Source organism: Talpa europaea (genome assembly GCF_964194135.1).
Source record: "Talpa europaea genome assembly, chromosome: 11".
Taxonomy (NCBI): Eukaryota; Metazoa; Chordata; class Mammalia; order Eulipotyphla; family Talpidae; genus Talpa; species Talpa europaea.
In genome coordinates, this window is record NC_140078.1 from 21,773,435 (window position 1) to 21,801,362 (window position 27,928).

A 27,928-nucleotide genomic window follows, 5' to 3' on the forward strand; every position below is an offset into this window, starting at 1 on the left:
TGCCTCACCATATGGGTTTCTCTGGCTGGCTGGAGATCGAACTCGTGCTGCAGAGGCAGGGGATTACTTCTTAGTACGGTGCGTAACCCCTTGTGCCACCAGGGAGGCCCTGTAAATACTCTTTAAATGATTATTTTCCTTGCTATTAGTGGTGAATTTTTTCTTATAGGTGAGGCCCCAGGGATATAAAATGGATTCAGAGCCAGGAAAAAGATAGTGCTACAAATCCTGAAATCAGACCCCGGATGAAGTTCAGTTTCTTTTCTAGAGTCTTGGCTCTGCTCTCCACTGGTCTGTATTTGTACTAAAGGTTGTAGTTGGAGTCATGGCACTGGGAGGAGGCTAAGTGACTTCTCGGGACTCAGAAATGAGCAGGGGATATAGGTGGGATGTAAGATGTACAGGCATCCCAGCCCTCCCCCCTTCACTGCACAACCTTGTCTCAAGGATGCTCAGTCAGGCTGAACTGAGTTGGGGTTCTAGGTGCTGCAGCCTTGATTCCCTTTTCGGCCTCTCCTTTGGGCCTTGGCATCATCCAAGGAGACGTCATCTGTCAGGTTGATATAGGAGCTGAGAGCCTCCCGGAGCCCCTCACTGAGGAGAGAGTCCTCCCCTGTGGCAGATGCTCCAGAGAACAGGAGGTTGCTGTGGAAGGGGGAAAAAAGCTGGAATCTTCATTCTGTTCTTCACCACACTCACCACACAGCTAGTTCACTGTTCTCGAAAACCTATATTTTTCCCCCACGTAGAAGAACTAGGCTATAGGCAAGAGGTGTGGGAGATGAGAGGGTTCACCAGAGGTAGAGTGGGAAGCAGAACAGGCGGATCTACTGAAATACACTGCTGAGGGGAGCAGCGGGTAAGACCAGAGGTCTGTTGTGCCATGTGTGGGTTAGCTCCCTGGCTGAGGATTGAACTCAGGTTGTAGCAGTGATAATGCTGAGACTTTCTCCCTAGGCCACCAGGGAGACCCTCAACACCTATCTTTAAGACACTCCTGCTAAAGTGTCTAAAACTCAGTGGTTCCTAATTCTCTGACAGCAAGCCCCAACTTGATTTCTACATAGCACTGGTGCCCTCTGTTCTGCCCTCTTGTCCAACCCTCCTTTCATCCTGGCCACCTTGGTATCCATGCATCCCTGTATCCACACCTGTTTTTTCTTGCCAGTCCCCACTATAGACTTGCTGAGTCTAGGTTGGCCTCTTCAAGTCACTCCTCATTGGTTCCCAGGTGTTCTGAGAGCCACCGTACTGAGAAGGCGACAGGCCCATTCTGGGTTGTGGCTTCCCAGGGGCAAGTCCTAACTCTACTTTCTCCCACCTTCATGTTGCAGGGGTCCCCTTACCTGTCAATCTCTTTCCAATTGATTGGTTTTGTCTGCACAGTCACAGGTGGGGGTATGGCCTTGGCAGGGAGTGGGCTAGTCCTCCGCAGGGCACAGGGCTCCTTGAGGAGGCAGCAGATGTCGTCTGCTAGCTCTGAGGGAGAGACCAAGATTCGTAACATGGCTGACTCTAGCCCTGCTTTCTGCCCCAACACTCCCCACCCCCGCCCTGACAGTTCTTTACACTTGGCAGGAGAAAGCATAGTCAGAAAAGGTTGGCAGGGCACGAGCCCCAAGCTGTTGGTATCCTGAAGGCTAACATGTAGTCAAAGGTCATTCTGGGCTACATTTTGAAATGTGATTTTGAATAAGTGGATTTACCTTTTGAGCCCAGGTTTCTGGTTAGACATGTACTTTCATAGAAGAAAACTAAGGAATGCTCAATCTCTACTTGTTCTGTCAGTATTTACTGCATGGAACCAGCCTCCAGAAAAGCCTGGAGTTTTCCCAGGAGTGGTCTTTATCCTGCTCCTTTGCCACTGTGCTCTAGTGACTGCATTCTCCAGTGCCTGTTACAAGACAGGCATCTGAAGATGCCAAAAATCAGTTGAATTCCACATAGGCAAAGGATCTGGTTCCTGTAGAGAGAACTGTGCCTGCTGCTGGGGACTTTCAGAGCCACAATGGTGGCCAAGGTATTGGCCTGCACTCAAAACGGAGGTCTGTGTGGAATATAGTGGTGTCTGGCTCTGTCAGGGTGTGGAATGAAGACAGGATCCCTTTCCCTGTTCTTGGAGCAGGCCTGGCATGAAGATAGAGGTACTTTTCTATCTGGATATTCATTGGCAGGTAAAGTGTCTTAAAGACACAGCTGTCTGCACCTCAGACCCCACATCCCGGAAATAGGTAAAGGCTATACCAGAGTAATGGTCCACCAGGGCCTGGAGTGAGGGGAAGGTGAGGCGTGGTGAGATGTACAGCCAACCATTGTCAAGGTTATGGATCCTGTAGTGTCTGATCCGGTCCCACGATGAAGGGCGGCTGAGGCGGATGGACAGGGTATAACAGCCTGAGGAGGAAAGGGCCAGAGGCAGGACTGAGGCCTAGCTGGGATCCAGCCTCACCCAGGTGGGGAGAGAAGGAGATGAGATGTCCACAGGGCATCCCACACAGAAAAGAAGTGGGCAGGGGAAGGACAAAGACGTTTATTGGTGATCATAGTGACAATACCTTCTTAATAGGGTTTTTGAAAGGATGAAATGATATCATACACACAGGAGTCCTCAGGCCTGGTACATTTTAAGTGAACATCAAATGTTGACTGTTATAAAAGATTCAAGTGGGCAGAAAAGGATTCAAGTGTTAAAATGTGAAAATGGGCCCGCCCCTGGTGAAAGGAATTCTTTCATTCCATTTTGGGAACATTTGGCATTAACTAGTCAAGTAGAACATGCACATGCCTCACAGCCCAGGAGTTTCATCTTTCTAAAGTAACCATGTTAACTTAGAAATACATGAACAATATTCATAGCAGCATTGTTTGGAAAAGCCCAAAACTAAACAGGCCATATGCACTTAATAGAATAGTGGATTAGAGGGGCCTCCCTGATGGTGCAGGGGTTAAAGTCCTAGGGCTATCAAGCTATCACCAGCCACTGTGGCTTGAGTTCAGTCCCTGCTGGGAGCTAAGCCACATGGTACAGCAGCCCTCTCCTGTCTCACCTGCTGCTCCCCTCAGCAGTGTATTTCAGTAGATCTGCCTATTCTGCTCCCCACTCCTCTGTCTCTGGTGAATTCTCTCGCCCCCTATACCTCCTGCCTCCACCCCAGTTCTTGTATGCATAAATAAATAAAACATTAAAAGCAGTTACAGCTCTGAAATTTAACCCCTAGGCCACCAGAGAGGCCCAAAAGTTTAATTTTAAAGTGACCATCAGTGCAATTCACCATGTTAATACAAGAGAAAAAACATGATTACATGAAATGTAGAAAAATCATTGGACAAAGTTCAACACCCATCATGACTGAAAAAACAATACATAACAGATAATTACAAGATTTGTTTGTGTCCTATACGGCTATAAAAAATTACCACAAACTTCATGATTTAAAATAACACAAGTGGGCCTCCCTGGTGGCGCAGCGGTTGAGCACTGGGTTGCGAAGCTGCCCGCGGCCTCTGCAGTGCCGGTTCGATCCCCGGCTGCTCCCCGGCCACCAGAGGAGGGTCCCACATGGCGCGCAGACCTCTCCTGCCGCCCGCTGCTCCCCTCAGCAGTGTACTTCGGTCCTTCTGCCTGCTCTGCTCCCTGCTCTGGCTCTGGTGAATTCTCTCACCCTCCCGTGCTTCTGACTGTACCCAGTGCATGTATAAACAAAACAAACAAACAAATAAATAAAAAAATCATAAATAAAAATACATGCCTCTAAAAAAAAATAAAATAAAATAACACAAGTGCATTATCTTACAGTTCCTGAGGTCAGATGTCTGAAATGGGTGTCACTGATTAAAATCAATGGTGTCAGCAGGCCTGTTTGTTCTGTAGGTTCTAGAAGAGAATCCATTACTCTACCTTTTCCCAGTTTCTAGAAGGCACCTGCTCCCTTAGCTCATTGCTCCTTCATCTTCAAAGTCAGCACCATCTTCCAATCTATAAAATTAGTCTTCCTGCCTTCCTACCACCCTTTTGATTTCATTGGGCTTATCTGGATAATCCATGATAATCGCCCCATCAAATCCTTAATCTACAGATTCCTTTGTACAATATAAAGTAAGAGACTCAGTTTCTAGGGATTAGAACCTAGAGGTCTTTGGGGAGCTATAATTCTATCACCTGACAAAACATCCTGAAAAATCTGTAACATTATACTTAAAGGGAAAGACTGGCTTTTTCCTTCTAAGGCTGAGAAGAAAGCAAGAGTGTTCTAACAACTTCACTCAGTGTACTAGAGGTCCTATTTAGTGCAATAAGTCAGAAAAATAAATATATATAGATTGGAAAATAAGTAGTTCAATAATTTGTTCATACGTAAACAATCATAAGGAATCTACAAAAAGCTGCTGGAACTAGTAAGTGAATTTAGGAAAGTCAGCATGATTTGAGAAGTATAGAATAGGGTCTCTATTTCCTTTCCCTTATTCTCTGACTCTGGAGACCCTTTGACCTCTGTACCTTTAAGAAGAGTCTCTTCTTGAGACAAGCTGTGACCCTGAAAAAACTGTGGTTGAAAAAATACTAAGTATCTGAAAATAGGCCCAAGAGGCAACCAACCCAACTGACCTACTTGACCAAGTCCTCTGCATGTTTCTCCAGCCACTCCACCTTGGCCACTGCACCACAGTTACTAGAACCAGAAAGGGAAGCTACACGGAGGATCTGACCGGTGAGTTCAGTGATAACAGATAAGCTGTGTTAACCGCCCTGTGGGGAGAGGTCACTTACCAAGGCCATCTGTGACTGGCCCATGTGCCTGGTATCCTGCTGCTCCTTCCCACTGCATGCTCCAGTCGGTCCCAAATACCTACTGCTCACTCCCCTTCCAGGACACCACCTTTTAACTCAGACTCCCTGGGTTCAAATCCCATACAGAGCCATGTTCTGTAACACCCCTGCTGCCCCATGCTCTCTAGTTGTATCTCTAAGGCACATCACATTATTTGACCTCTCAGATCTGTTTTCTTCTGTAAAGGGGAATAATTGTCCTATGCTCACCAGATTGCCACAGGGATCTGGATGGCAAAGTACGTAAAGCATTCAGCACGATGGCTAGCATGTAGCAAGCATCTAGTAATTCCTACCAGGCCTTTAGTCCTTTGCTTGTGCTGCTCCTTCTACCTGTGTGACCCCTAGCTTTCCTCTTACAGCTCATTTATGCTGGGACAACTGGTCAGATGCTTCCCCTGCTTGAGAAAAATTCTAAACTTGCCTAATTACCAGTGCTTCTGTGGCACCAAGTAGTCCTGCTCTGCATTGTCTGTCCTTCAACCCTAGACACCCCACACACATATAAAATAGTAGGAACCTCCTAAGAATGGTTCTGATTTATCCTGCCATCATCTTCCCATCTCAGAAAACAGCAACATTCATGCATTAGTAAGCCATTAATCCTGGAGTCACTCTTGACTGCACCTCACATCTAGCCCAACAGAAACTCCTGTTAGCGACATTCAGAAGATATCCAGAACCTGGCCACTTCTCACCCTGACAGAGTGTGCAACAACTTCCCATGTGGCTTCCCACTTCCTCCCTATCCCCTGCCAGATACTCCTGTGGTATCAGTCAAGTATCAGGTCATGTTAATCCCTACTCAGAACCTCCCTGTCACACTCCAAATAAATCCAAAGTCCTCCCTGGAAAGGCTCTATGACCTGGGATCTGCTCCAGGCCCTCCTGCCTGCTGCCCAGGCCTCTGCTCTCCTGCATACCTCCCACCTCTCTATTCTCTTACACTGCTTGTTCCTTCGTGGCACTAACCTCCACTGAAGTCACTCATGTGTTTGCACATACAATCAATGAGATTGTGGGCAGGGATTTTGCTTTTTTACCAATGAATCCCTGGTGCTTAGAACAGGAGCTGGTGCAGAGTAGCCATGTAATGTCTATTTGTTGAATGAATAAATGAATCTCTATGATTAAAAGCAGTTTTGGGAAGTCGATGCCACCAAAATGACAAATAGTCTGGAGAAATACATTGAAATGGGTAGTGAAGGGCGAGTGTATTTGCCAAGTGAAGGAATTGAGAATAGACTTGCCAAGCTGAAAGACAAGCATGTGCAAGGAGGCAGCAGTGGAAAGAACATTTGTGTTCATGGACTGTTCATGTGGACAGTGGAGTCAGAAGAGCAGTAGGAATCGTGGCTGGGTGCAGGAACTGAAGAGGAACTCATCAGGAAGAAGGCAAGGAAGGTACATGATCCTGGATTCGAAGAAGCTCAGGCTGGCTTAGCCAGTGTCACATCCTGCCCTGCAGGGACCTCTGGGGTCAGGCACCATGTCTTTCCAGGTGGTCTGATGATCACCAGGGAGGAAGGTAGGGTCCAGAGTGGTGTGAGAGATCAAATTAGAGATGTGTTGGGGGGGGTGGGGGAAGAGAGATGGACCTAGAAGGACTCTCTTAAACTTCCTCTGCTGAGGGTTCTGAGGAACTGATAGTCTCTGGGAGGCTGAACATTTGATCTTCCTCTGTCTGCATTCTGAGAACAGGAATTACACATTACCTATCAGGAGATGTGTTTCCCAACTGGCAGAATGGACAGAGATGGGCCCTTAGTGGCAGGAACCACATTTACCCATTAACGTCCCCTACAGTGCCTAACAGAATAGACACATCATAGGACAGTAGGAAGGTGAGAGTGATGATATTGGGGCCTGACCCTGACACTGACCTCTGGAGAATTACTGTGACCTCTACCAGTCTTCAAGGATTTGGGCCTGACTTGGGCCCTGCCATGGCTCCCCTCAGGCCTAGAGCAGAACCAGGGGGCCAGCAGGACTTTGGAGAAAATGGAGGACCATCCCCTCCCTCCAGACTCTGAGTAATATTCTTGGGAACTTACAAGCCCCAGGCCTCCTCCTTGGTCTGTCCACGCACATGTTCAAAGACCCTGAAGAATTTTTCCCTAGATGTTCATCTGGACCTTGGTCCAAAGAAAAGCTGATACTGATAACTCTTACTTACTTACTCAACAGTTGGTTACTGTTTTTGTTTTTGTTTTTTTAAAGATTTATTTATTTATACATGCACTGGGTACAGTCAGAAGCGTGGGAGGGTGAGAGAACTCACCAGAGCCAGAGCGGGGAGCAGAGCAGGCAGAAGGACGGAAGTACACTGCTGAGGGGAGCAGACGGCGCAGCAGGAGAGGTCTGCGCGCCATGTGGGACCCTCTCTGGCAGCCGAGGATAGAACTGGCACTGCAGAGGCTGCGGGCAGCTTCGCAGCCCAGTGCTCAACCGCTGCGCCACTGGGGAGGCCCTGGTTACCGTTTTATATGACAAGATGCATAATGTAAATATAAAAGATGTCTTTTATTACTTCATTCTGGTTCCCTAGATTGAAACTGTTTTCAAACATAAAAGAATGTAAGAACCATTCAGAGAGATTGTGAAGGAAGGAGATTTCTGACCTCTGCCCCTAATAGTTTATTTATTTTTTGAAGATTTATTTATTTATACAAGAACCAGGGTACAGGCCAAATGCATGGGAGGGTAAGAGGATTCACCAGAGACAGAGTGGGAAACAGAACAGGCAGACTGACAAAATACACTGCTGAGGGGAGCAGTGGGCGAGACAGGAGAGGTCTACTTCGCCATGTGGGATTCTTGCCGGCCGACTGGAATCAAACCTGCGCTGCAGAGGCTGCAGACAGCTTCACAGTGCGGTGCTCAACAGCCTGCACCACCAGGGAGGCCCTGCCCCCGATAGTTTAACAGGTAGATCAGCAGTGGGGCCCAAGAGTCTGGCAATTCTTGTACACTCAAGCCTGAGAAACCACCATTTCATGATATCACTTGGGCTCCTAGAGCTATGGTATCAAAACCGCAGTATGAATTTTTATACCTTGACCACTTGATAAAGCAATATTTGTCCCAACCTCTGATGTTTTCTGCTCTTCTCATTTCAACAAGTCATTGGTCCAGAGTCACTGGCGGTGGATTTCAACCCTGGCTACACATCAGAATCACCTGGGACTTTTATAGGTCATACCCCTGACCAATTAAATTAGCAACTCTGGGGGTGCAATGCAGACCTCAGTAGCTTATAAAACTCTACCCAACCTGGGCCTCCCCAGTGGCGCAGCAGTTGAGCGCTGGGTTGCGAAGCTGCCCATGGCCTCTGCGGTGCCAGTTCGATCCCCGGCTGCTCCCCGGCCACCAGAGGAGGGTCCCACATGGCGCGCAGACCTCTCCTGCCGCCCGCTGCTCCCCTCAGCAGTGTACTTCGGTCCTTCTGCCTGCTCTGCTCCCTGCTCTGGCTCTGGTGAATTCTCTCACCCTCCCGTGCTTCTGACTGTACCCAGTGCATGTATAAAAACAAAACAAACAAACAAATAAATAAATAACATGCCTCTATTAAAAAAAAAAACAACAAACAACTCTACCCAACCTGATTATTCCAATGTGCAGTCAAGTTCTAAATCAGCAGTTTGTAAAGTGTGGTGTCCATGCAGCAGTATCACCTGAGAACTTGTTAGAAAGGTAAATTTTCCAACTCCACCACAGATCTTTCAAATCAGAAATGCTGGACATGAGGCCCAGCAAGCTTTTGACAAATCCCCCAACTGATTCTGATGCCCACTCAGGTTTGAAACCCACCAGTCTACATATCACCACTAAACTAAACTGATGTTTTGTCCAGATATGGGGCTGCAGCTTGACAAATACTGTCCAAAAGGGACCTCCAGATGAGAAATGAGAAGTTAGTATGAAGAAACTTCTGCCTTCCCTACAGAACTGGCACATCTCTTCCTTTTTTGATACCCAGGGCTGATATGCTGCTATTCCCTTTTGATGTTGGTGATGGGATAGCTCAAAGTCAAATCTAACCTTAATCCTGAGTAACGATATAGAACTTTAAAGATCCTTACAATCCTTATCTGCTTTCTCTATTTCCAGCCAGTTCCTCTTGCACATATGCTTGCTTTCTTTTTTTTTTTTTAAATATTTATTTATTCATGTATACAAGAACCGGTAGGGACAGATGTGCGGGAGGGGGAGGATTCACCAGAGACAGAGCGGAGAACAGAACAGGCAGACCGACTGAAATACACTGCTGAGGGGAGCAGCAGGCGAGACAGGAGAGGTCTGGTGTGCCATGTGAGTATCTCTCCAACCGGCCGGGATCGAACCCGCAATGCAGAGGCTGCGGACAGCTTCACAGCATTATGCTCAACCACCTGCGCTACCAGGGGGGCCCTTGTACATGTGCTTGTTAGGAAAGGGACAGAGTGCAATAGGGGTAGTCACTATGCTTTCAGGCTCAACCAGGCCAGGAAGGGAGGGGGAAGTAGGGCAACTGAGCACAGAGCACTTCCTGTGGCTTTTCAAGCTCACTGGGGCTCAGCCTCACACCCCTGCCCCAGTCAGAACACCACTGTGGTTTCCTGTTTGTAGTTGCAGCACTGGACTGGCCTCCTACCTCAGCCATTCTGTGGGTGTGTATGAAGGTGGGATACTAATGCTGCCTGGAAAATAGCAGAAGCGCCAGGGAACGATCAGCCCAGGCACTCCCAAAGGAAGAGGAGCAGAGGCAAAGAGATACTGGGGAAAGGCCCAGGAGGAGAACTGAGGTAGTGAGCAAAGGACCCTGACAACCCATCACAGTCCATTCAGTTAGGGCAGACACAAGAGGCTGGTTCTCGCGCCTATCTCCTCCCTGGCTTATCACTGTACTTGCACTTCATCATTATTGTCACATGTGGGCACTTCTTTGGGGTCTGAAGCAAAATGAATCTCAGCTGGGTTTGAATCCCAGCCCTGCACTTCTCAGGTGTGTCTCCCCAGACTCATCTCCAAGACTCATCTGTAAAATGGGGGGAAGGGAAGAACACACCCCACAGGGTTGCTTGAAGGCAAGGGGTTAAGCACAACACTATGAAGCTATCCACAGCCTCTGCAGCACAAGTTCGATCCCTGGCTGGTCAGGGAGCAACCCACATGGCGCAGCAGACCTCTTCAGACTTGCCCGCTGCTCCCCTCAGCAGTGTATTTTGGTCAATCTGCCTGTTCTGTTCCCTACTCGGTCTCTGGTGAATCCTCTCACCACCTGCACCTCTGACCTGTACCCAAGTTCTTGTATGCATAAATAAATAAATCTTTAAAAAAAAAAGAGCCAAAATAAATAAATGTGGGCACTGCCACACCTTCTGAATTCCTCTGTGCCCCTGCATACAGAAACCAGGAGACAGGGGTATCAGAGACAGATTCTATTGACTATAGATCTAGTGAATTAGAAATGTGGACATGGAGTCCATCAAAGGCCCTGCACTGGGGTAGGAGAAGTCTAATAGGAATATGCAATGTGACATGTCCCTACCTCTCTTCAGGCCTCTGCTTCCCCATCTGTTACACTGGAGAGAGGAAAATCAGGAGATGACTTCAAATGGCTTTTCTATCTCAGATTGGCCAGTGACTCAAAGCACAGAGTCAACTTCTTGCCAATAGATCAGAATAATGTGTCTTGGGAAGAGAGGAGTCATTGCTTGTTAGGGCAGAGAAATCCTGTGCCTATATTCTTACAAGTCCCAGATGCCAAAGTGTTGGCTGAGCCTGGATCCCTGCTGTGGGTCATTCACAATGACTTAGAAATGCAGGCTATTTTTCTGTTACTGAAGGGCTCTCAAGGCAACAATATGGTGGTCTGTCAGATGCTTGACTCCAAAGGCAGATACTCCCCCTTCACATTTGGCCTCCTATCTCTCTACCCCCTGAAGTCACATCACACTTGGCTTTTGGCATATGAGGGATAAGCCCTGACATCAATGAAAATATCAAATAGAGTTGTGTTTCTCAAAGTGTGTACCATGGAACACCAGCTTCCAGGGACCTGAGAGTTCCCCAAGAGCAAGGGCCATGCTCACCTCACTCACCAGAGGCTGGTACTATTCATATGCTCCTTTTCCTTCCTTGAGGCCTCCCCACATGGTAGGTACACAAGAAACATTTGTTCAATCAATGAAATCAATGAATGTGGTGTGAATATTAGATGCTACATGATGAAAAGTTTCTGTGTTCAAAAGTATTTGGGAAATGCCCAATTAGACAATGTGAAGGCCCTGAGAAGTCCTATAAGAACAAGAAATGTGATAGACAGCATCCCCCTTATCTCAGAGTAAGTCTGTGGGACACATATACAGACTGTCACCCAAAAATGTGTATCTAACACTAACCATGTCTTTTAGTTGAGTAATAATAGCTCCTGTGGCCTTAGAGAGAAAACCCAGCTTCTTAGCCTGCCATTCAAGGTCCTCTGGGCTCTGGCTGACTGCTTCTCCTAACCTGTCCACGGTATAGTCCACCAGTCAACTGCTCCCCCTCTCCCCCCTGCACCATTTGATTCTTGAAGCCTGGGCTCCCATGGGAAAATCCTACACATTTCCACTCCGATCCACCCCTCTGTGAAGCGTCCAGCAGAGATGCTAATTGTTCTCTGCCCACGTAGGGTGTCTCCATCTACCCACCAAGGGGAATGACTGGCAGTGAGGATATAGCTTATTCACTATACAAGATCTTAGGCTCCTCCCTGAGGATACCCACCAAGGGAGGGTAAGGCATGGCTCACTCACCTCTCCTGGTCTGGCTCTCCCGGATGAGGAAAGCCCCTCCAATGTTTCCAGGCAGCAACAGGAGTTCTTCAGCTTTCTCTCGGCTCAGGCCTTCATACAACCACCTGTGGGGAGGAGCAGAGAGAGGGGCAGAGGTTAGTGGAGGGTGAGGAGCAAGATTCTACTAGAATTCCTCCAATCCCTCAGTGAACCCTCTGGCAAGACCCTCCCTCTTTGGGCCTCCTCATTCCATCTGCACCATCAAGAGTTAGTCTCAGGGTCTCTAAGGGCCCCCCAACTCTGTCCTCCTGGTCCTAGCTCCAGGGGCCTCAAAGGACAACCTCATAAGTTTAGCCTTAGTCTTTTCTGTTTAGAGACATCATTCCCAAGTGACCAGGGGCAGGTTGGGTGATTCCAGCCTCTTTTCTATCACTGGCCAGTCCCCCAGGACCCCCATTCTATCCACTCACCTTCCCAAGAATTAGAAAAGTATGAACTGTTTCTTTTTTTTAAATTTAGTAAATATTTTATTTGAATATTTAAAATTTTTTACTTTGTAACAGGTGAAAGATATCCGGGTGAGCATTTATTCATTATCATTGAAATTTAGCAAAGTCATAATGGGGTTTATTTGTGTGTAGAAAGGTTGCAACTAGAATGTTCAGGACATCCTAACATTTTTATTTTTTTTTATTTTTTTTTATTTTTTTTATAGAGGCATGTTTTTTTATTTATTTATTTGTTTGTTTGTTTTGTTTATACATGCACTGGGTACAGTCAGAAGCGTGGGAGGGTGAGAGAATTCACCAGAGCCAGAGCAGGGAGCAGAGCAGGCAGAAGGACCGAAGTACACTGCTGAGGGGAGCAGCGGGCGGCAGGAGAGGTCTGCGCGCCATGTGGGACCCTCTTCGGGAGGCCGGGGAGCAACCAGGGATTGAACCGGCGCCGCAGAGGCCGCAGGCAGCTTCGCAACCCAGCGCTCAACCGCTGCGCCACCGGGGAGGCCCTTTCCTAACATTTTTAAAAGCATCTTACAACTTGTTGATCATACAGTCCATTGCTAGGATTGTTGATTACTCTGATTGCCTATTTTCCTTTTCCCTTAATCCTGCACCTAAAATATGTCCATGAAGGACTTAAACAATGGAAAAGTTGGGGAATTCCTTTGACTTACTAGCCCCGGTAATGTCTCCAAAGAGTCATGCCCAGTGACTACTGGTGTGAAGTCTACAGAACTCTATTTGGTGAACACGGCTGCCTCTGTCATTCTGACACATCTCACAGGCAAAGCTGGAGTCCAGACTGAGTTGCTTCCAGATAAATAAATTTGAGATGCTGTGACTCATTTGGGTCTAGCAGCAAACTTAGTTTAGCTTACATAAGTAACACAGGTCATTCATACGAAGATGTCAATGAAGAAGTGACAAGGAGATGGTCAGTGTTTTCTTGACTTGAACTTAGTGCAAAACTGCTGACCAGCCGGCCAAGCAGTCAGGTGTCAGCCCAGGTGGGCCTCACATGACTTGCTGACAACATCTGTGTGAGCTGATTCTACCAGGGTCCCACACATCTCAGGATCTCTGTGGTACTTTCATCCAAACCAGACGTCAAGCCTCAGAAAAGCAGGGCACACAGTGTGGCCTTTCTCCATGAGCTGCAGAGCGGCTGTCTCAGCACACACCTGATTCCAGGTAGGTGATTCAGGTAGATCCCACCTATAGCAGTTCACATCCTCTCTCTCTTGACATTGAGTTTTTCTCTCATTATTTAAGGGATCCTGGTCCAGGAGCCCAGGTGACTCGTGGAGCCCAGAGAGCTCAGAGGCAGCTTGTCATGACACAGGTGCTGCTCCTCTGCTTTCTCCCCTCAAGACATTTATACAGGCTACGCCCATTTCCTGCAAGTCCCTTCCAGCATTCTCCACAACTAGATTCCTGGTCCCCCTCCAAAGCCCAGATAATGCCCTCTTCTCTATGAGGTCCTCCTGAGCCTCCTCCTCTGGCTTCCCAAGTCTCACAGACTGACCTAAGAGAGTTAGTTGTCTGTTGCCCTTGAGGGAAGGGCCTGGGCCTGATTCTCCTCTGTCCCAAGCTTTGCTCAGCATAGGGCTGAGTGGGAAGAGAAAGCAGGAAGCTCCCCTATGGTAGGACTTGGGCTAGCAACTTACCCATGGGAGATTTTGGCCACATGCACACTGGGGATGCTGAACCCTTTGCCTGAAACTTCCGACAGCACAGACCACCAGTCTCCACTCCTGGAGAGAGAAGGGAGAGAGACCCCTGTCAGAAAAGTCAAGACCCAGGGCCTCCCTGGTGGAGCAAGGGGTTAAGATGCAACCTATGAAGTTGTCTGCAACCTCTCCAACACGAGTTCGATTCCCCGGCTGGCCAGGGAACCGTTGCCCACATGGCGCAGGAGACTTCTCCTGACTCGCCCACTGATCCCCTCAGCAGTGTACTTCAGTCAATCTGCCTGTTCTGTTCCCTACTCTCTCTGGTGAATCCTCTCACCCCCCACCCCCACACCTCTGGCCTAAACCCCAGCTCTTGTATGCATAAATAAATAAATCTTTAAAAAAAAAAAAGTCAAGTCCCAGAAAACCACTCATTTGGAATTCACAAGGAACCTCAAGACTGAATCCTGCAGCCATCTGCCCCACCTGTGTTTCCCAGGATTCCTTGCAACAGGCTGTCCAGGAACATTTTGGGTGGGAGATGGAATGATTCAGGGTTTCCTCCAAGACCCTGCCCACTCACTGCTTCTCCTTGTAGGAGTATCAGTTGCCTGAAATCCCACCATTAGGATAGCATGTGATATTGGTACCAAAGGCAGCATTTTTTTCTTCTTGAGGCAGGAGCCCCTTCTCCAATTAAGTGTATCCAGGGGGAGGGAACAGAGCATCCCACCAGATGCCCTCAGAAAGACTTACTCAGAGACAATGGTTAGTGGCTCCCCCAGTCTCAGCGACAGCTCGGCCTGCTCACCTACTGGAAAATTGCTCAGGGCCACGCCTCTGGTCTTGCTCCTTTCTGGATGGAGGGACAGAAATGGTCACCCTTTTTGCCAGCCCTGATGTGAGGTATAGTGAAATCTCACATCATTCTCCTGATGTGAGGTATAGTGAAGTCTCCCCTCCTATAGACACCCCATAGGGGGTACATCTACTGGAATCCCAGGCAGGTATCCCTGGTATCTGAAGCTTTTCCAGTTGGGCTTTGCAGAAACCTAGGGGTACCCAGACAGCTTTTGGGAGTCACCTTAGGGTAAAGGATAGGGTGATAAGGGGAGCAAAACTCCCAGCTTCAATTCCCTATAAGCAGATCTCTATAGAGGTTTTGAGGTTTTCTACTGCTCATAAAACTTAAAACCTACAGCTCTAAACAGGAATCAGCACAAATCTCTGAGCTCAGCTCCTGGAAGGCACTGATGAGATGGGCATTGTATGGACTAACTTAGAGTACTGGGCCCTTGGAGGATGAAGTCTCCTGAAGTAGCCATGAAATGACAGTTGTGACTCCAGAATGCTGTGTACCCAGGCAGAGTAGCTTTCCTGTGGCCTTTGTTCAGAGCAGTGGGTATAGGTCTATGCTACCTTATGAGAAAAGGTGTGACACCAGGGTCCATTGTGCTAGGCCTGGCCCAGAGCAGGTGACCAGCAGGTGTGTAAGTCTTACTCAAGTGTCCTGGCTACCACCTCACTGAGTACCTGCTATGTGTTGTGCCTGATTAGGTGCTGTCTGTTTCCTCTTGTCCCTCAAATATCTGAAGTAGCCATCTCTAGTTGGCTACACTGGACAGTAAGATGTCACTGAGGCTCAACAGGACACTCTGCCAGAGTGAGGTCACAGCTCCTTCAATGGGGTAGCAATGGGATAGGTGGTCATGGTGGCTGCTTGCAGGCCCAGGTTGTGGGGCACTGGGCCAAACAGCAACAGCAAATTTCCAGAAGTGTCCAGACTCCCTGGGAGGCCAGAAAGGGAATCACAGAACCAGAGGACACCAAACCTTGTCACATCAGGACTGATCCAATGATGTAGTAGGCATGAGACCTGATTTCCAGGCTCAATGGCAGGTGCAAGCAACTCCCTCAGCATAGGTCACTCATTCGTGTGCCAGTATCAGAGATCAGCCCATTTAACTAGACCTCCCTGTGCCTGTCGGGGCCTTGTTGGCTAAGAAACCCACCTTCCACAGGCTGCTGAGCCACTTCACCTGCAGTTCAGTGCCCCTCCCTTTCCTTTCTCCCCTTCTCCTATTTCAGCAAGGGTCTCTATAATAAAGCGAAAGTACACTAATCAGCACATCAATGCTTTAAGCTATGAAAAGCAGTCAAGGTCAGCAAGAAGTCAAGGGCATAGATGTCAAGGGATCTACAATGTCCTTTAGATGGAGCTGGGGTCCCTTGAGGTGGGGGAGGGGGGGTGGACAGACAAAGACCCAGAGAATGGGTGGGGAAGACCCAGAGACCCAGAGCTAGACGCTGTGTGGGCTGAGGGCTTCTGGGTCAACATGAGAAGAGTGGGACTGAGATACTAGAATGGATTCCTTCCCACACATCTTCTCAGACACACATGAAGACCCCTGTGGTGACCTGACTCAATCTCATTAGAGTCCAGGAGTCACTCCTCTTCTCAGTCATCTGTATGTAGCCTAGGGTTGGCTACCCTACAGTGCAGGAAAATACCTGATGCCTGAATAAATGATGCAAACAAATCTTGTGGAGGGTGTCCTTCGACAAGGGTGGAACTAGGGAGCCTGGAAGGTCCTCTTCTCCTGGAAGCCCTAGCCTTGCACCCCTTGAAGCCACTGAGCTGCAGGTGCTATTTCCATGATTGGCGCCTCTGCCTGGCCAACTCACCTTCCTCCTTTACTCCCTGGCTGAAATGTCCCTTCCTCCAGGTATTATTCCCTGATAAGCCCCTCAGCACATATTCTTGATCAGTATCACCAAAATATAACACAATTATAATTGACTCTTGGTGTAGCACCTATCTCCTGCCTTGACTGTCCCTAAAGGCAGAAATGGTGCCTCTTTTGTTTACTTCTGTGTCCCCTGCTCCTTGCACAAGGTCGGGCATATGGTAGAGCCTTAGTAGATTTAAGATGGATGCAAAGCTGACAGACAAATAACTCACTGAGAGGTTGCCTGACGTCCATATACCTACTGGGTCCAAGGTAGACCTACTGGGAGAGAGGCCACTGTTCTCCCTGGAGACACTGGTGGGGTGGGGGTCGGGGGGGCAATATACTTCTCCTCAGGTCTCACTGGCAGGGAAGTCCTCCAGGACACCTGTGAGGGGAATTACCACCATCGGCAGCCCAGGCATGACTCAGAGCAGCCTGGGGGCCACTGCCGGTGGCTACATTCAGAGGAAACGAGGTGTAGGTCTGTGTGGTTTCCAGGTCTCTTCCTCCAGGGCCTGGTGGGCCCCAAGTTCTCATTGCAGACTGAGTCACTAAAAGGAGGCAACTGCCTCCCCAACAGAAGTTCTGTAGGGTCTAGGATGTCAATGCCTATGAGGCTTAGGGAAGACTGGTATTAGGAAGATGAGGATACTGGAGATGGGGATTGAGGAGTAGAAGGAACCCTAGCCATTGTAGGGGAGTTTTCGGATTGGGGATAGTGTCTACCTAAATGAGAATACCCAGATACTTGGCTCTGCAGTCTTACAGTTCTGTTTAAATGTATGACCATATCCTATCTAGTCAGACTACCACTCAAGATTGAAGGAGGGACAAGGTGCTTTATAGTGAAACAAAAATGAAAAGACTACAGCACCACCAAGCTGGCCTTAAAAGATTAAAAGTGCAGAAGACCTCTCTCGTCTAGCCCACTGCTTCTCTTAACAATATAGTTCAGTAAATCCACCTTTTCTGTTCTCAAAAAAATATTAAAGGGACTGTTATAAAACAATAATAAATCTCATCTAGAAATAACAGACATGAAAATTACATAAGAGGGAGAGTAAATATGTGCACCGTTAGAATTAGTTTATATTAAATTTTTCAGCAGATCACACATAGATAATCACATATAAATTTCAGTATAACCTTCAAACAAAAATCAATAGAAATAACACATAAGAAGACGGAAATAAAACACAAACAAAACATAAAAAGAAGGTATCAAAAAATAAAGACAAAGACAAAATATAAAAATAGAAGATGTCAAATAACAAAATGACATATCAACAAGACAAAAAATGTTTCATTAATTACCCTAAATCTAAATGGTTTTATTACCAATTAAAAGGAATACTGTGGCTGAATGGATTATAAAACCAAGTCTAATCTTTTGTCTGCAGAAAACTCATCTTATTACTAAAAACAAGCACCGGCTTAAAGACAAGACTGGAAGACAATTCTATAGGCACAAGTTAATAAAAAAAAATCAGGAAGTGGGGCCCCCCTGGTGGCTCAGGGGTTAAGTCTCAGCCTATCAAGCTATCACCACCTACTGCAGCATGAGTTCAGTCTCCCACCAGGGAGCTAACCTACATAGCACAGCTGACCAATCCTGGCTTGCTTACTGCTACCCTCAGCAGTGTATTTCAGTAGATATGCCTGTTCTGCTCCCCACTCTGTCTCTGGTGAATCCTCTTACCTCCCACACCTCTGGCCTACACCTTAGTTCTTATATGCATTAAAAAAAATCTTAAAAAAAAATCAGAAAGTGCTTTACTTATATAAGATAAAGCAGATTTCCAGTTTTAAAAAGTAATACAATAGATGAACATTATAATTAAGAATTATACAATACATGAAGATATCAGTTATAAATATATATATATGTACCAAATAATGGACCAAGATATATAAAGCAAATACATTTATTTATTTATTTATTTATTTATTTATTTTAAAGATTTATTTATTTATGCATACAAGAGCTGGGGTACAGGCCAGAGATGCGGGGGGGTGAGAGGATTCACCAGAGACAGAGTGGGGAACAGAACAGGCAGATTGACCAAAGTAAACTGCTGAGGGGAGCAGGGGGTGAGTAAGAAGAGGTCTGCTGCGCCATGTGGGTTGCTCCCTGGCCGGCCGGGGATCGAACTTGTGCTGCAGAGGCTGTGGATTGCTTCATAGTGCAGTGCTTAACCCCTTGCACCACGAGGGAAGCCCAAAGCAAATACATATAACAGAATTAAAGAGAGACATCAATAACACAATAATAGCAAGAGATTGTAAAGCCACACTTACAACCACAAACATATCAACAAGACAGAATAAGGAAGCAATACTCTTAAATGACAAGCTAGATAAGATATATTTAATAGACACCTACAGAACATTCTACCCAAGAACTATAGCATATACATTTTCCTCAAGTGCTCTTTGAACATTCTCAAGAGTTGACCATATGGTGGGACACAAGTCAACTTGTAAAGACTAAAATCATACCAAGCATTCTTTTGATCATAATGTCACAAAGCTAGAAATCAACTATTTAAAAAAAGATACATGTTTTAAACACATAGAAGATTAAACAACATACTTCTCAGTAACCACTGGGTCAGAAATTAAATAACCTGGAGACAATGAGGACATACGCTATCAGAATTTAAGGGATGTAGCAAAAGTGGTTGTAAGAGGGAAGTTAATTGCAACACAGACCTACATTAAGAAGTAAGAAACAAATAAGCAATTTAATATTATATTTATATCACCTTGAAAAAGATGAACAAACGAGACCCAAAGTTAGTAGAAGGGAGGAAATAGTAAAAGTCAAAACAGAAATAAATGAAACTGAAAACAGACTTACAAAAGATCAATGAAGGGCCTCCCTGGTGGCACGAGGGGTTAAGCACCACACTCTGAAGCAATCCACAGCCTTTATAACACAAGTTCGATCCCTGGCCTGCCGAGGAGCAACCCACATGGTGAAGTAGACCTCTCCTATCTCACCCGCTGCTCCCCTCAGCAGTGTATTTCGGTTAGTTTGCCTGTTCTGTTCCCTACTCTGTCTCTGATGAATCCTCTCACCACCACCCCCGCCGCATCTCTGGAGTGTGCCCCAGCTCTTGTACGCATAAATAAATAAATCTTTAAAAAAAAAAATCAATGAAGGGGGAGACTTAGTCTGGGCCTTGCAGATTTATTCTCCTCTCCATCCCAGCTCAAGGCCTCTCCTGCAACCATGACCCATCATATCCTCAATCAGGTCAGGAAGCATCCTAGCTTACCCCCTCTTTGTATTCATTGGAGCTGGAAGTACCTGAGTACCTCTAGATGTCAGTTAGGACAGAAAGAAGAACCCAGAACCCTGGAACAAACTGGGTCCCAATCATCAATACAAGTTCTACTCGGTGAATGTAGATTATAACAAACTGAAGAAAGAATGTCCAGACCCTGAAATTAAACATTTCACTACAAAGCTGCTAAAAATACTTCACTATAAAGCTTCCAGAAGCCATATGTACAATTTTCCCTTAACCAGAAAATATTTCTCCTCTAAATGCACAAAATGATGTTGGTGATTTATGTTGGGGTTTACACTGATCAGTAAATATATGAAACTTGAGAAAAATTAGTGAAATTAAGAGTGGGCTATTTGAGAAGACAAATAATATCAATAAACTTTTAGCTAGATTAACAAAGAAAAGAGGAAACTTTGAGGTTCTCCCCGGTGGCACAGCAGTTGAGCGCTGGGTTGCAAGGCTCCCCGCAGCCTATGCATCACTGGTTCGATCCCTGGCTGCCAGAGGAGGGTCCCACATGGCGCGCAGACCTCTCCTGCCACCCGCTGCTCCCCTCAGCAGTGTACTTCGGTCCTGCCTGCTCTGCTCCCCGCTCTGGCTCTGGTGAATTCTCTCACCCTCTCGCGCTTCTGACTGTACCCAGTGCTTGTATAAATAAATAAATAAATCTTTAAAAAAAAAAAGAGGAAACTTTGATAAATAGAATTAGAAATGAACGAGGAAAAATTACTACAGATAGCATAGAATACAAAGGATCATAAGAGATTATGATATACTAATAAATTTGATAATCTTGAAGAAATGGATAAACGTTTACAATACAGTTTATCAAGACTAAAACAGGGGGCCTCCCCGATGGTGCAGCGGTTGAGCGCCACGCTGTGAAGCTGTCCGCAGCCTCTGCAGCACCGGTTCAATTCCCCACCGGCCAGGGAGAACCCCACATGGTGCAGCAGACCTCTCCTGCCTCGCCCGCTGCTCCCCTTAGCACTGTCTTTGGTCCGTCTGCCTGTTTTGTTACCCTCTCTGTCTCTGGTGAATTCTCTCACCCTCCTGCCCCTCTGACCTGTACCTCAGTTCTTGTATAAAATAAATAAATCTTTTTTAAAAAAAGACTAAAACAGGAAGAAACTATACTTGAATAGACCAATCAATATTATGGAACTTGAAAATGGTAATAAAAAACCTTCTCCTTCACCAAATACGGGATCAGGGGAAAAAAAACAATTAAAAAACAAAACTAGCAGGCAACAATAAATCAGAGACATTCTGCATAGGAGGTGGAAGGAGAGGGATCAAAACAGCAGGTGGGAAGAACACAAGGGACTATGGTGATGCTTCATGGGTGAATTGGTGGTGGGACTATGATGGGGACTACACTTGAGAGGTGAAATCAAACATCGTACAAAAATGAATAATGATGTGCTATAAATATATAAATCTTCTTCCCCTAGCCCCTCTGCCAAAAACAAAACAAAACAAAAAAAAACATCTAGGATCAGACAACTTTACAAATAAAATTTATCAAAACTATACTTTTATTTTATTTTTATTTTTTAAAAAGATTTCCAAAATGTCCTGAAGGATTATCTTCAATGTATTCTTATATATATATTAGATATATATTTTAATTTTTTAATTTATAATATATATATATTTTAAAAGATTTATTTTATTTATACAAGAGCTGGGGTACAGGCCAGTGGCTTGGGAGAGTGAGATGGTTCACCAGAGACAGAGCAGGGAGCAGAACAGGCAGAAGGACTGAAAGCACTGCTGAGGGGAGCAGTGGGTGAGACAGGAGAAGGTCTGCTGCTCCAAGTGATTCTCTCCCTGGCCGGGCCAGGAATCGAACCTGAGCTGCAGAGGCTGCGGACAGCTTCACAGCGCTGAGCTCAACCTGCTGCGCCACTGCAGAGGCCCCAAAACTATACTTTAAAAAAAATATTTATTGAGAAGAACTGGGGTGTTGGCCAGAGGTGTAGGGAGTGAGAGGATTCACCAGAGACAAAGTGGGGAGCAGAACAGGCAGATCTACTGAAATATACTGCTGAAGCGAGCAGCGGGTGCCATATGTGGTTTAGCTTCTTAGCTGGGGATCGAACTCAAATTCTAGTGGTGATAGTGCTGAGACTTAAACCTAGGCCACCAGGAAGGCCCTATGAAGAATACTTTCTAACACATTCTATGGTACCAACATTATCCTAACACTAAAACCAGAGACAGCACACACAAAAAGAAAACTACAGACCCAACAACCCTGATAAACACCGATGCAAAGATTCTCAACAAAATACTAGCAAATCAAATTCAACAATATAGTACAAAGATTATACATTATGATGAACTGCTATTTATTTTAGCAAAGCAAGAATGGTTTAATATATGCTAATCAATTGGTATAATACACTACAGCAAGAAAAGGAAGTATAAAAACAATTGATAATATCAATAGATTCAGAGAAAGCATTTGATAGATTCTCACCCATTTATGATAAAAATTCTTAACAAGATTGGAATAAAAGGAACCTACCTCAGTAGAACCCAATAAAGATCATATATCATAAACCCACACCAATTTTACTCTTAATGGTGAAAAACTGAAAGCTTCCCCCCCTTTTTTTTTTTAAAGATTTATTTATTTGTTCACACAAGAGTTGGGGTACAGGCCAGAGATGTGGGGGGTGAGAGGATTCACCAGAGACAGAGTGGGGAACAGAGCAGGCAGATTGACCGAAGTACACTGCTGAAAGGAGCAGCGCATGAGACAGGAGAGGTCTGCTGTACCATGTTGGCTGCTCTCTGGCTGGCTGGGGATGGAACTCATGCTGCAGAGACTATGGATCGTGCTTCATAGTACGGTGCTTAACCCCTTGCACCACCGGGGAGGGCCAGCTTTCCCTTTGAGATCAGGAACAAGGCAAAGATGCCACTGACACCACAACTGCTTATGTAGCATTCTTGACTTGAACTAGAGCAATCAGTCAAGAAGAAGAAATAAAAGGGGCCTCCCTGGTGGCACAAGGGGCTAAGTCTCAGCACTATGAAGCTATCGGCAGCCACTGCAGAACAAGTTCAATCCCTAGCCAGGGAGCTGACCCACATGGCAGAGCAGACTTCTCCTGTCTTGCCCACTGCTCCCCTCAGCAGTGTATTTCTATCAATCTGCCTGTTCTGCTCCCCACTCCATCCCTGGTGAATCCACTCACCCTCCATGCCTCTGGCCTACACCCCAGTTCTTTTTTTTTTCAAAGATTTATTTATTTATACAAGCACTGGGTACAGTCAGAAGTGTGGGAGGGTGAGAGAATTCACCAGAGCCAGAACGGGGAGCAGAGCAGGCAGACCTTCGAAGTACACTGCTGAGGGGAGTAGCGGGCGTGGCAGGAGAGATCTGCACGCCAAGTGGGACCCTCACCAGCAGCTGGGGATCAAACTGGGGCTGCAGAGGCTACGGGCAGCTTCGCAGCGCAGCGCTCAACTGCTGCACCTCCGGGGAGGCCCCGACACCCCAGTTCTTGTTTGCATAAATAAATAAATTTTTTTAAAAAAAAGAAATAAAAGGAATCCAAATTGGAAAAAAAATGCAAATATCATTATTTGCATACAATACAATAGTATATATAGGAAACCCTAAAGATTCCACAAAAAACTTTCAGTAACAATATATTAAGCCATGGGTTACAAAATTAACATACAAAAATCTGTTGCAGTTTTCTATACAAATAATAAGTGAGAAGAAAAGGAATGAAAATAACTGCATTTACGATCATATCAAAGAAAATAAAATACCTAAGAATTAATTTAGTTAAGGAGGTGAAGAACTTACACAATGAAAACTATAAGACACTATTAAAGGATATAGAAGCAAACATAAAGAGATGGAAAGATACTGCATGTTCACAGATGGGGAGATTTAATATAGTTAAAATGATGATTTTTTTAAAAAAAGATTTATTTATTTATGCATACAAGAACTGGGGTACAGGCCAGAGGCGTGGGGGGTGAGAGGATTCACCAGAGACAGAGTGGGGAACAGAACAGGCAGACTGACTGAAATACACACCTGAGGGGAGAAGCAGGCAAGACAGGAGAGGTCTGCTGCGCCATGTGTGTAGCTCCCTGGCTGGCTGAGGATCAAACTTGTGCAGCTAGGAGGCCCTAAAATGATGATTTTTACTAAAAGTAACATATAGACTTAATACAATCCCCATTAACAGTCCAATATCTTTAAGGAAATAGAACAAAAAATGTAAAACTTTATATGGGCCTCCCTGGTGGCACAAAGGGTTAAGCAAAGCACTGTGAAGCTATTGGCAGCCACTGCAGCAAAAGTTTGATCCCAGCCGACCCAGGGAACTACCTACACGGAGCAGCAGACCTCTCCTTTCTCGCCCACTGCTCCCCTCAATAGTGTATTTCAGTAGATCTGCCTGTTCTGCTCCCCACTCTCTCTGGTAAATCCTATCACCGCCCCCCTCCACCCCCCATGTCTGGCTGTCACTCCAATTCTTGTATGCATAAATAAATCTTTTTTTAAAATGTTGGCAAATGTTGCTGTGAAGGTATTCTTTTAAAGGGGATATTTAAATCAGTAGGCTTTTTTGTAAAGCAGATAATTCTCCATAATGTGGCTGCTCTCATCAAATGAATTGAAGACCTTAAGAGAACAAGACTGAGATGTCATTCTAGGAATAGGGAATTCTGTCTTCAGACTCAGAACTGAAACATCAACTCTTTCTGAGGTTTCTAAACTACTGGCCTGGCCTGCAGATCTCCATCTCTGTCTCTCCCTCTCCCTCTCTCTCTCTCACAAACACACACACTTTTAGTTGTTTCTCTGGAGAACCCTGGTGAATACATTGTCAAAACGCCAAATCAGAATGTGATTTGAGAAAGGATTTATAGGCTGTTTTGGCGAATAACAAACAAACTGGGGGTTATAGTTTTGACATCAAAATATTAGAATTTCTAGTATATTGCCTAATTATCCTATAAATTGGCATTTTAATCAGGGCTGTGTTAGAAAATGGTTATGGATTAAGCATATACATAGTTTGTGCCAATTTTTCCCAGTTACATAGCCCTAATACTGCTTAGAGGACTTCATAGCATTCCTCAGGAAAAGAAGACACACTTTGGAGCATTGCTGTCCTGTGGCATTGCCTATGATGATGATAATGTTGTATAATTATGCTATCCAATACAGTAGCCACTAGCTACATATGGCTAGAATGACTGAAGAGTTGAATTTTAAATTTTACTTCATTTAAATTTAGTTTAGGGGCCTCCCTGGTGGCGCAAGGGGTTAAGCACCGCATTATGAAGCAGTCCACAGCCACTGCAACATGAGTTCAATCTCCGGCCAGCCAAGGAGAAACCCATATGGCAAAGCAGACCTCTCCTGACTCGCCCGCTGCTCCCCTCAGCAGTGTACTTCGGTCAATCTGTCTGTGCTATTCCCCATTCTGTCTCTGGTGAATCCTCTCACTGCCCCCCCCACCCCCCTCCCCGGCATCTCTGGCCTGTATGCCAGCTCTTGTATGCATAAATAAAATAAATCTTTAAAAATAAATAAATAAATTTAGTTTAGGGGCCTCCCTGGTGGCGCAAGCGGTTAAGACGCAGCCTGTGAAGTTGTCCACAGCCTCTGCAGCACGTTTTCGATCCCCAGCTGGCCAGGGAGCAACCCACATGGCTTAGCAGACCTCTCCTGACTCGCCCACTGCTCCCCTCAGCAGTGTACTTGGGTCGATCTTCCTGTTCTGTTCCCCACTCTGGTGAATCCGCTCACCCCCTACACCTCTGGCTTGTGCCCCAGCTCTTGTATGCATAAATAAAATAAATCTTAAAACAAATAAATTTAGTTTAAATTTCAATAATGGCATGTGGTTATTGTAATGGAGAGTGCAGAAATTTACGAAGTGGGGTTGGCTAAAATGTCAATTCAGTCTCCGAATAAACTGAAGAGGGAAACATTGGAAGACATCTGGGGGTTGTCACACCCTTCTGGTTAGCACCTGTCACTTTTATTTTCCTAGTGTATTTGTTAGTTAATGCTCTGCTGCTAAAATGTAGGTTCCATAAGAGCAGGTGCTGCCTGTGTGGCTTATACCACCTGGTATACACAACATTCACTGACACTTGAAGCTGTGTGAGAGTGGCTAGTTAGGGAGGCACTGGCCAGCCTTACAGTACCTGGGCACCACCTGGCTGCAGGCCCCAGTGGCCTACCTGCTTGCTTACCTGTCTGCATGAGCACAGAGGGTCTTGAGCTTGGGCCTGGCAGCATTTTTCCTCTGCTGGGCTGACATCCCATCATTTCTCCGGAGAATTTTCAGAGGCACATAATCAAGCAAAATCTGAAAGAGAAACTGCTATGTGGACAGAGCTATGAGGACACAGCTATGGTTCAGGACTTGGTCCCACATACTGCCCCCCTCAACCAGCAGACTCAACCCTGCTGACTGCTTGCTGACATAGGTGAGTGGTTTCCTTCCTGTCACACCCATACCTCTACCTGACTCTGAAGGCTCTCTGCAAACTGGACCCTGTTATCTCTGTATCCCATCTTTTCTTTCCTTTTTTTAAGGATTTATTTTTTTATACAAGCACTGGGTACAGTCAGAAGCGAGGGAGGGTGAGAGGATTCACCAGAGACAGAGCGGGGAGCAGAACAGGCAGACTGACAAAGTACACTGCTGAGGGGAGCAGCCGGCGCTGCAGGAGAGGTCTGTGCGCCATGTGGGACCCTCACTGGCGGCCGGGGATTGAACCGGCGCTGTGGAGGCTGCGGACAGCTTTGCAGCCCAGTGCTCAACAGCTGTGCCACTAGGGAGGCCCTGTATCCCATCTTTTCTATGGGGTAGATATGCTTGATTTTTTGTTTCTGGGCCTTGGTGTATGCTGTGCTCCTTCCCATTAACTGGAATGCTCCATCTTCTCCCACTTTGGCCCTGTCTGGATCCCATCCCTCCACAGGAAGAGTCCCCTGAACCTTCCAGCCCTCACTTATTATTCCTATGGCCTACTTGGAAACATTTCCTGGGTGGCAGGAGACAATGTAGGACAGAGAGATCATTTCAGACATACTAGGACCCATGCTAAGGTCAGAGGTGAACAAAGGGAACCCTAGGAGGCTCGGGAGCTGGTGTCACAGAACAAAGATTATTATGTATGACACAGTATGACACAGAGCTTTGGAGAATTGGTTATCGAACCACTTCCCCTTTTTGCCTCTATTTCCTCATCTGAAAAATGGGGATAACAACATCCAACATAAGGGTCCAAGAGATAACACATGTGAAGAGCCTGGCCAGGGGCCGCTTTTCCTTTATCATTCCCTGAAAGTCACTTAGCAGAGGCCTCTCAGGGAGCCGCGCCTTCTCTCCCAGTTGTTATACTCCTTCCCAAGTTTTAATTATTCATTAGCATGCTTACTTGTTTAATCTGCCATTATTCTATAGTTCAATGAGGGCAAGGACCTCCTTTTGTTTGCGAGTCTCCTCCAACATTTTATGTAGTACTTAAATACATAAGTAAATGAAAATGATGATTAGCTCTTTGGATAGCTGTCTTCGAATAATTCAAATTCCCAGGTTTCCAGGATAATGTTGATTTTTTCATCATTTTATTAGTGTTTTGGGGGAAATGTTATTCTTTCAGATCACTCCATTCTTTTAAAGACAAGGCATACTTATACCAGTCTGGTTGCATTCAGGATATTTATCAAGTTTGTGCCAACGACAGGGGTCTGCACTTCTTACCAGCTTGGCTTACCAGGGAAACCTGGTATTTACAACACTCACTGACCAATCCCCTGGACTGTCACTTGAAGCTGTGTGGCCTGGTAACACAGTTGCCTCTGTCTTTGCCTTTGAACACCCCCTGCCCAGGTGAGAACGGGGGTCTGTCATTATCATTATCGTGGAGTGAGTTCCAAGGCCTCACAGGTCTATTCTAAAGAGTAAAGATCCTGCCTTAGAAGATGGAACACCCGTGTATCTGTGCAAGGTACTTGTCTTGCATCTGCAGTTTCATGTCATTAGCCAGGAAAGAACTGGATAACTTTGCTGCTGCCTCTCATGGGGCGTATTCACAGGAGAGAAGCTTTTTAACACAAAATGCAGCAATTAATAGGA

General features: G+C 46.0%; 1 protein-coding gene across 1 annotated transcript; it reads right to left on the reverse strand.

Annotated features, from left to right (window-relative positions):
* Positions 1 to 479: 479 nt before the first annotated feature.
* SLA2 (Src like adaptor 2) lies at positions 480 to 26,109 on the reverse strand (the record flags this gene model as incomplete). Its single annotated transcript, XM_084247257.1, has 7 exons — positions 480 to 645; positions 1,347 to 1,479; positions 2,245 to 2,394; positions 11,608 to 11,711; positions 13,754 to 13,840; positions 14,516 to 14,615; positions 25,926 to 26,109. 7 exons carry the CDS (start codon positions 26,107 to 26,109, stop codon positions 480 to 482), a joined length of 924 nt encoding a protein of 307 aa, XP_084103383.1.
* Positions 26,110 to 27,928: the final 1,819 nt, after the last annotated feature.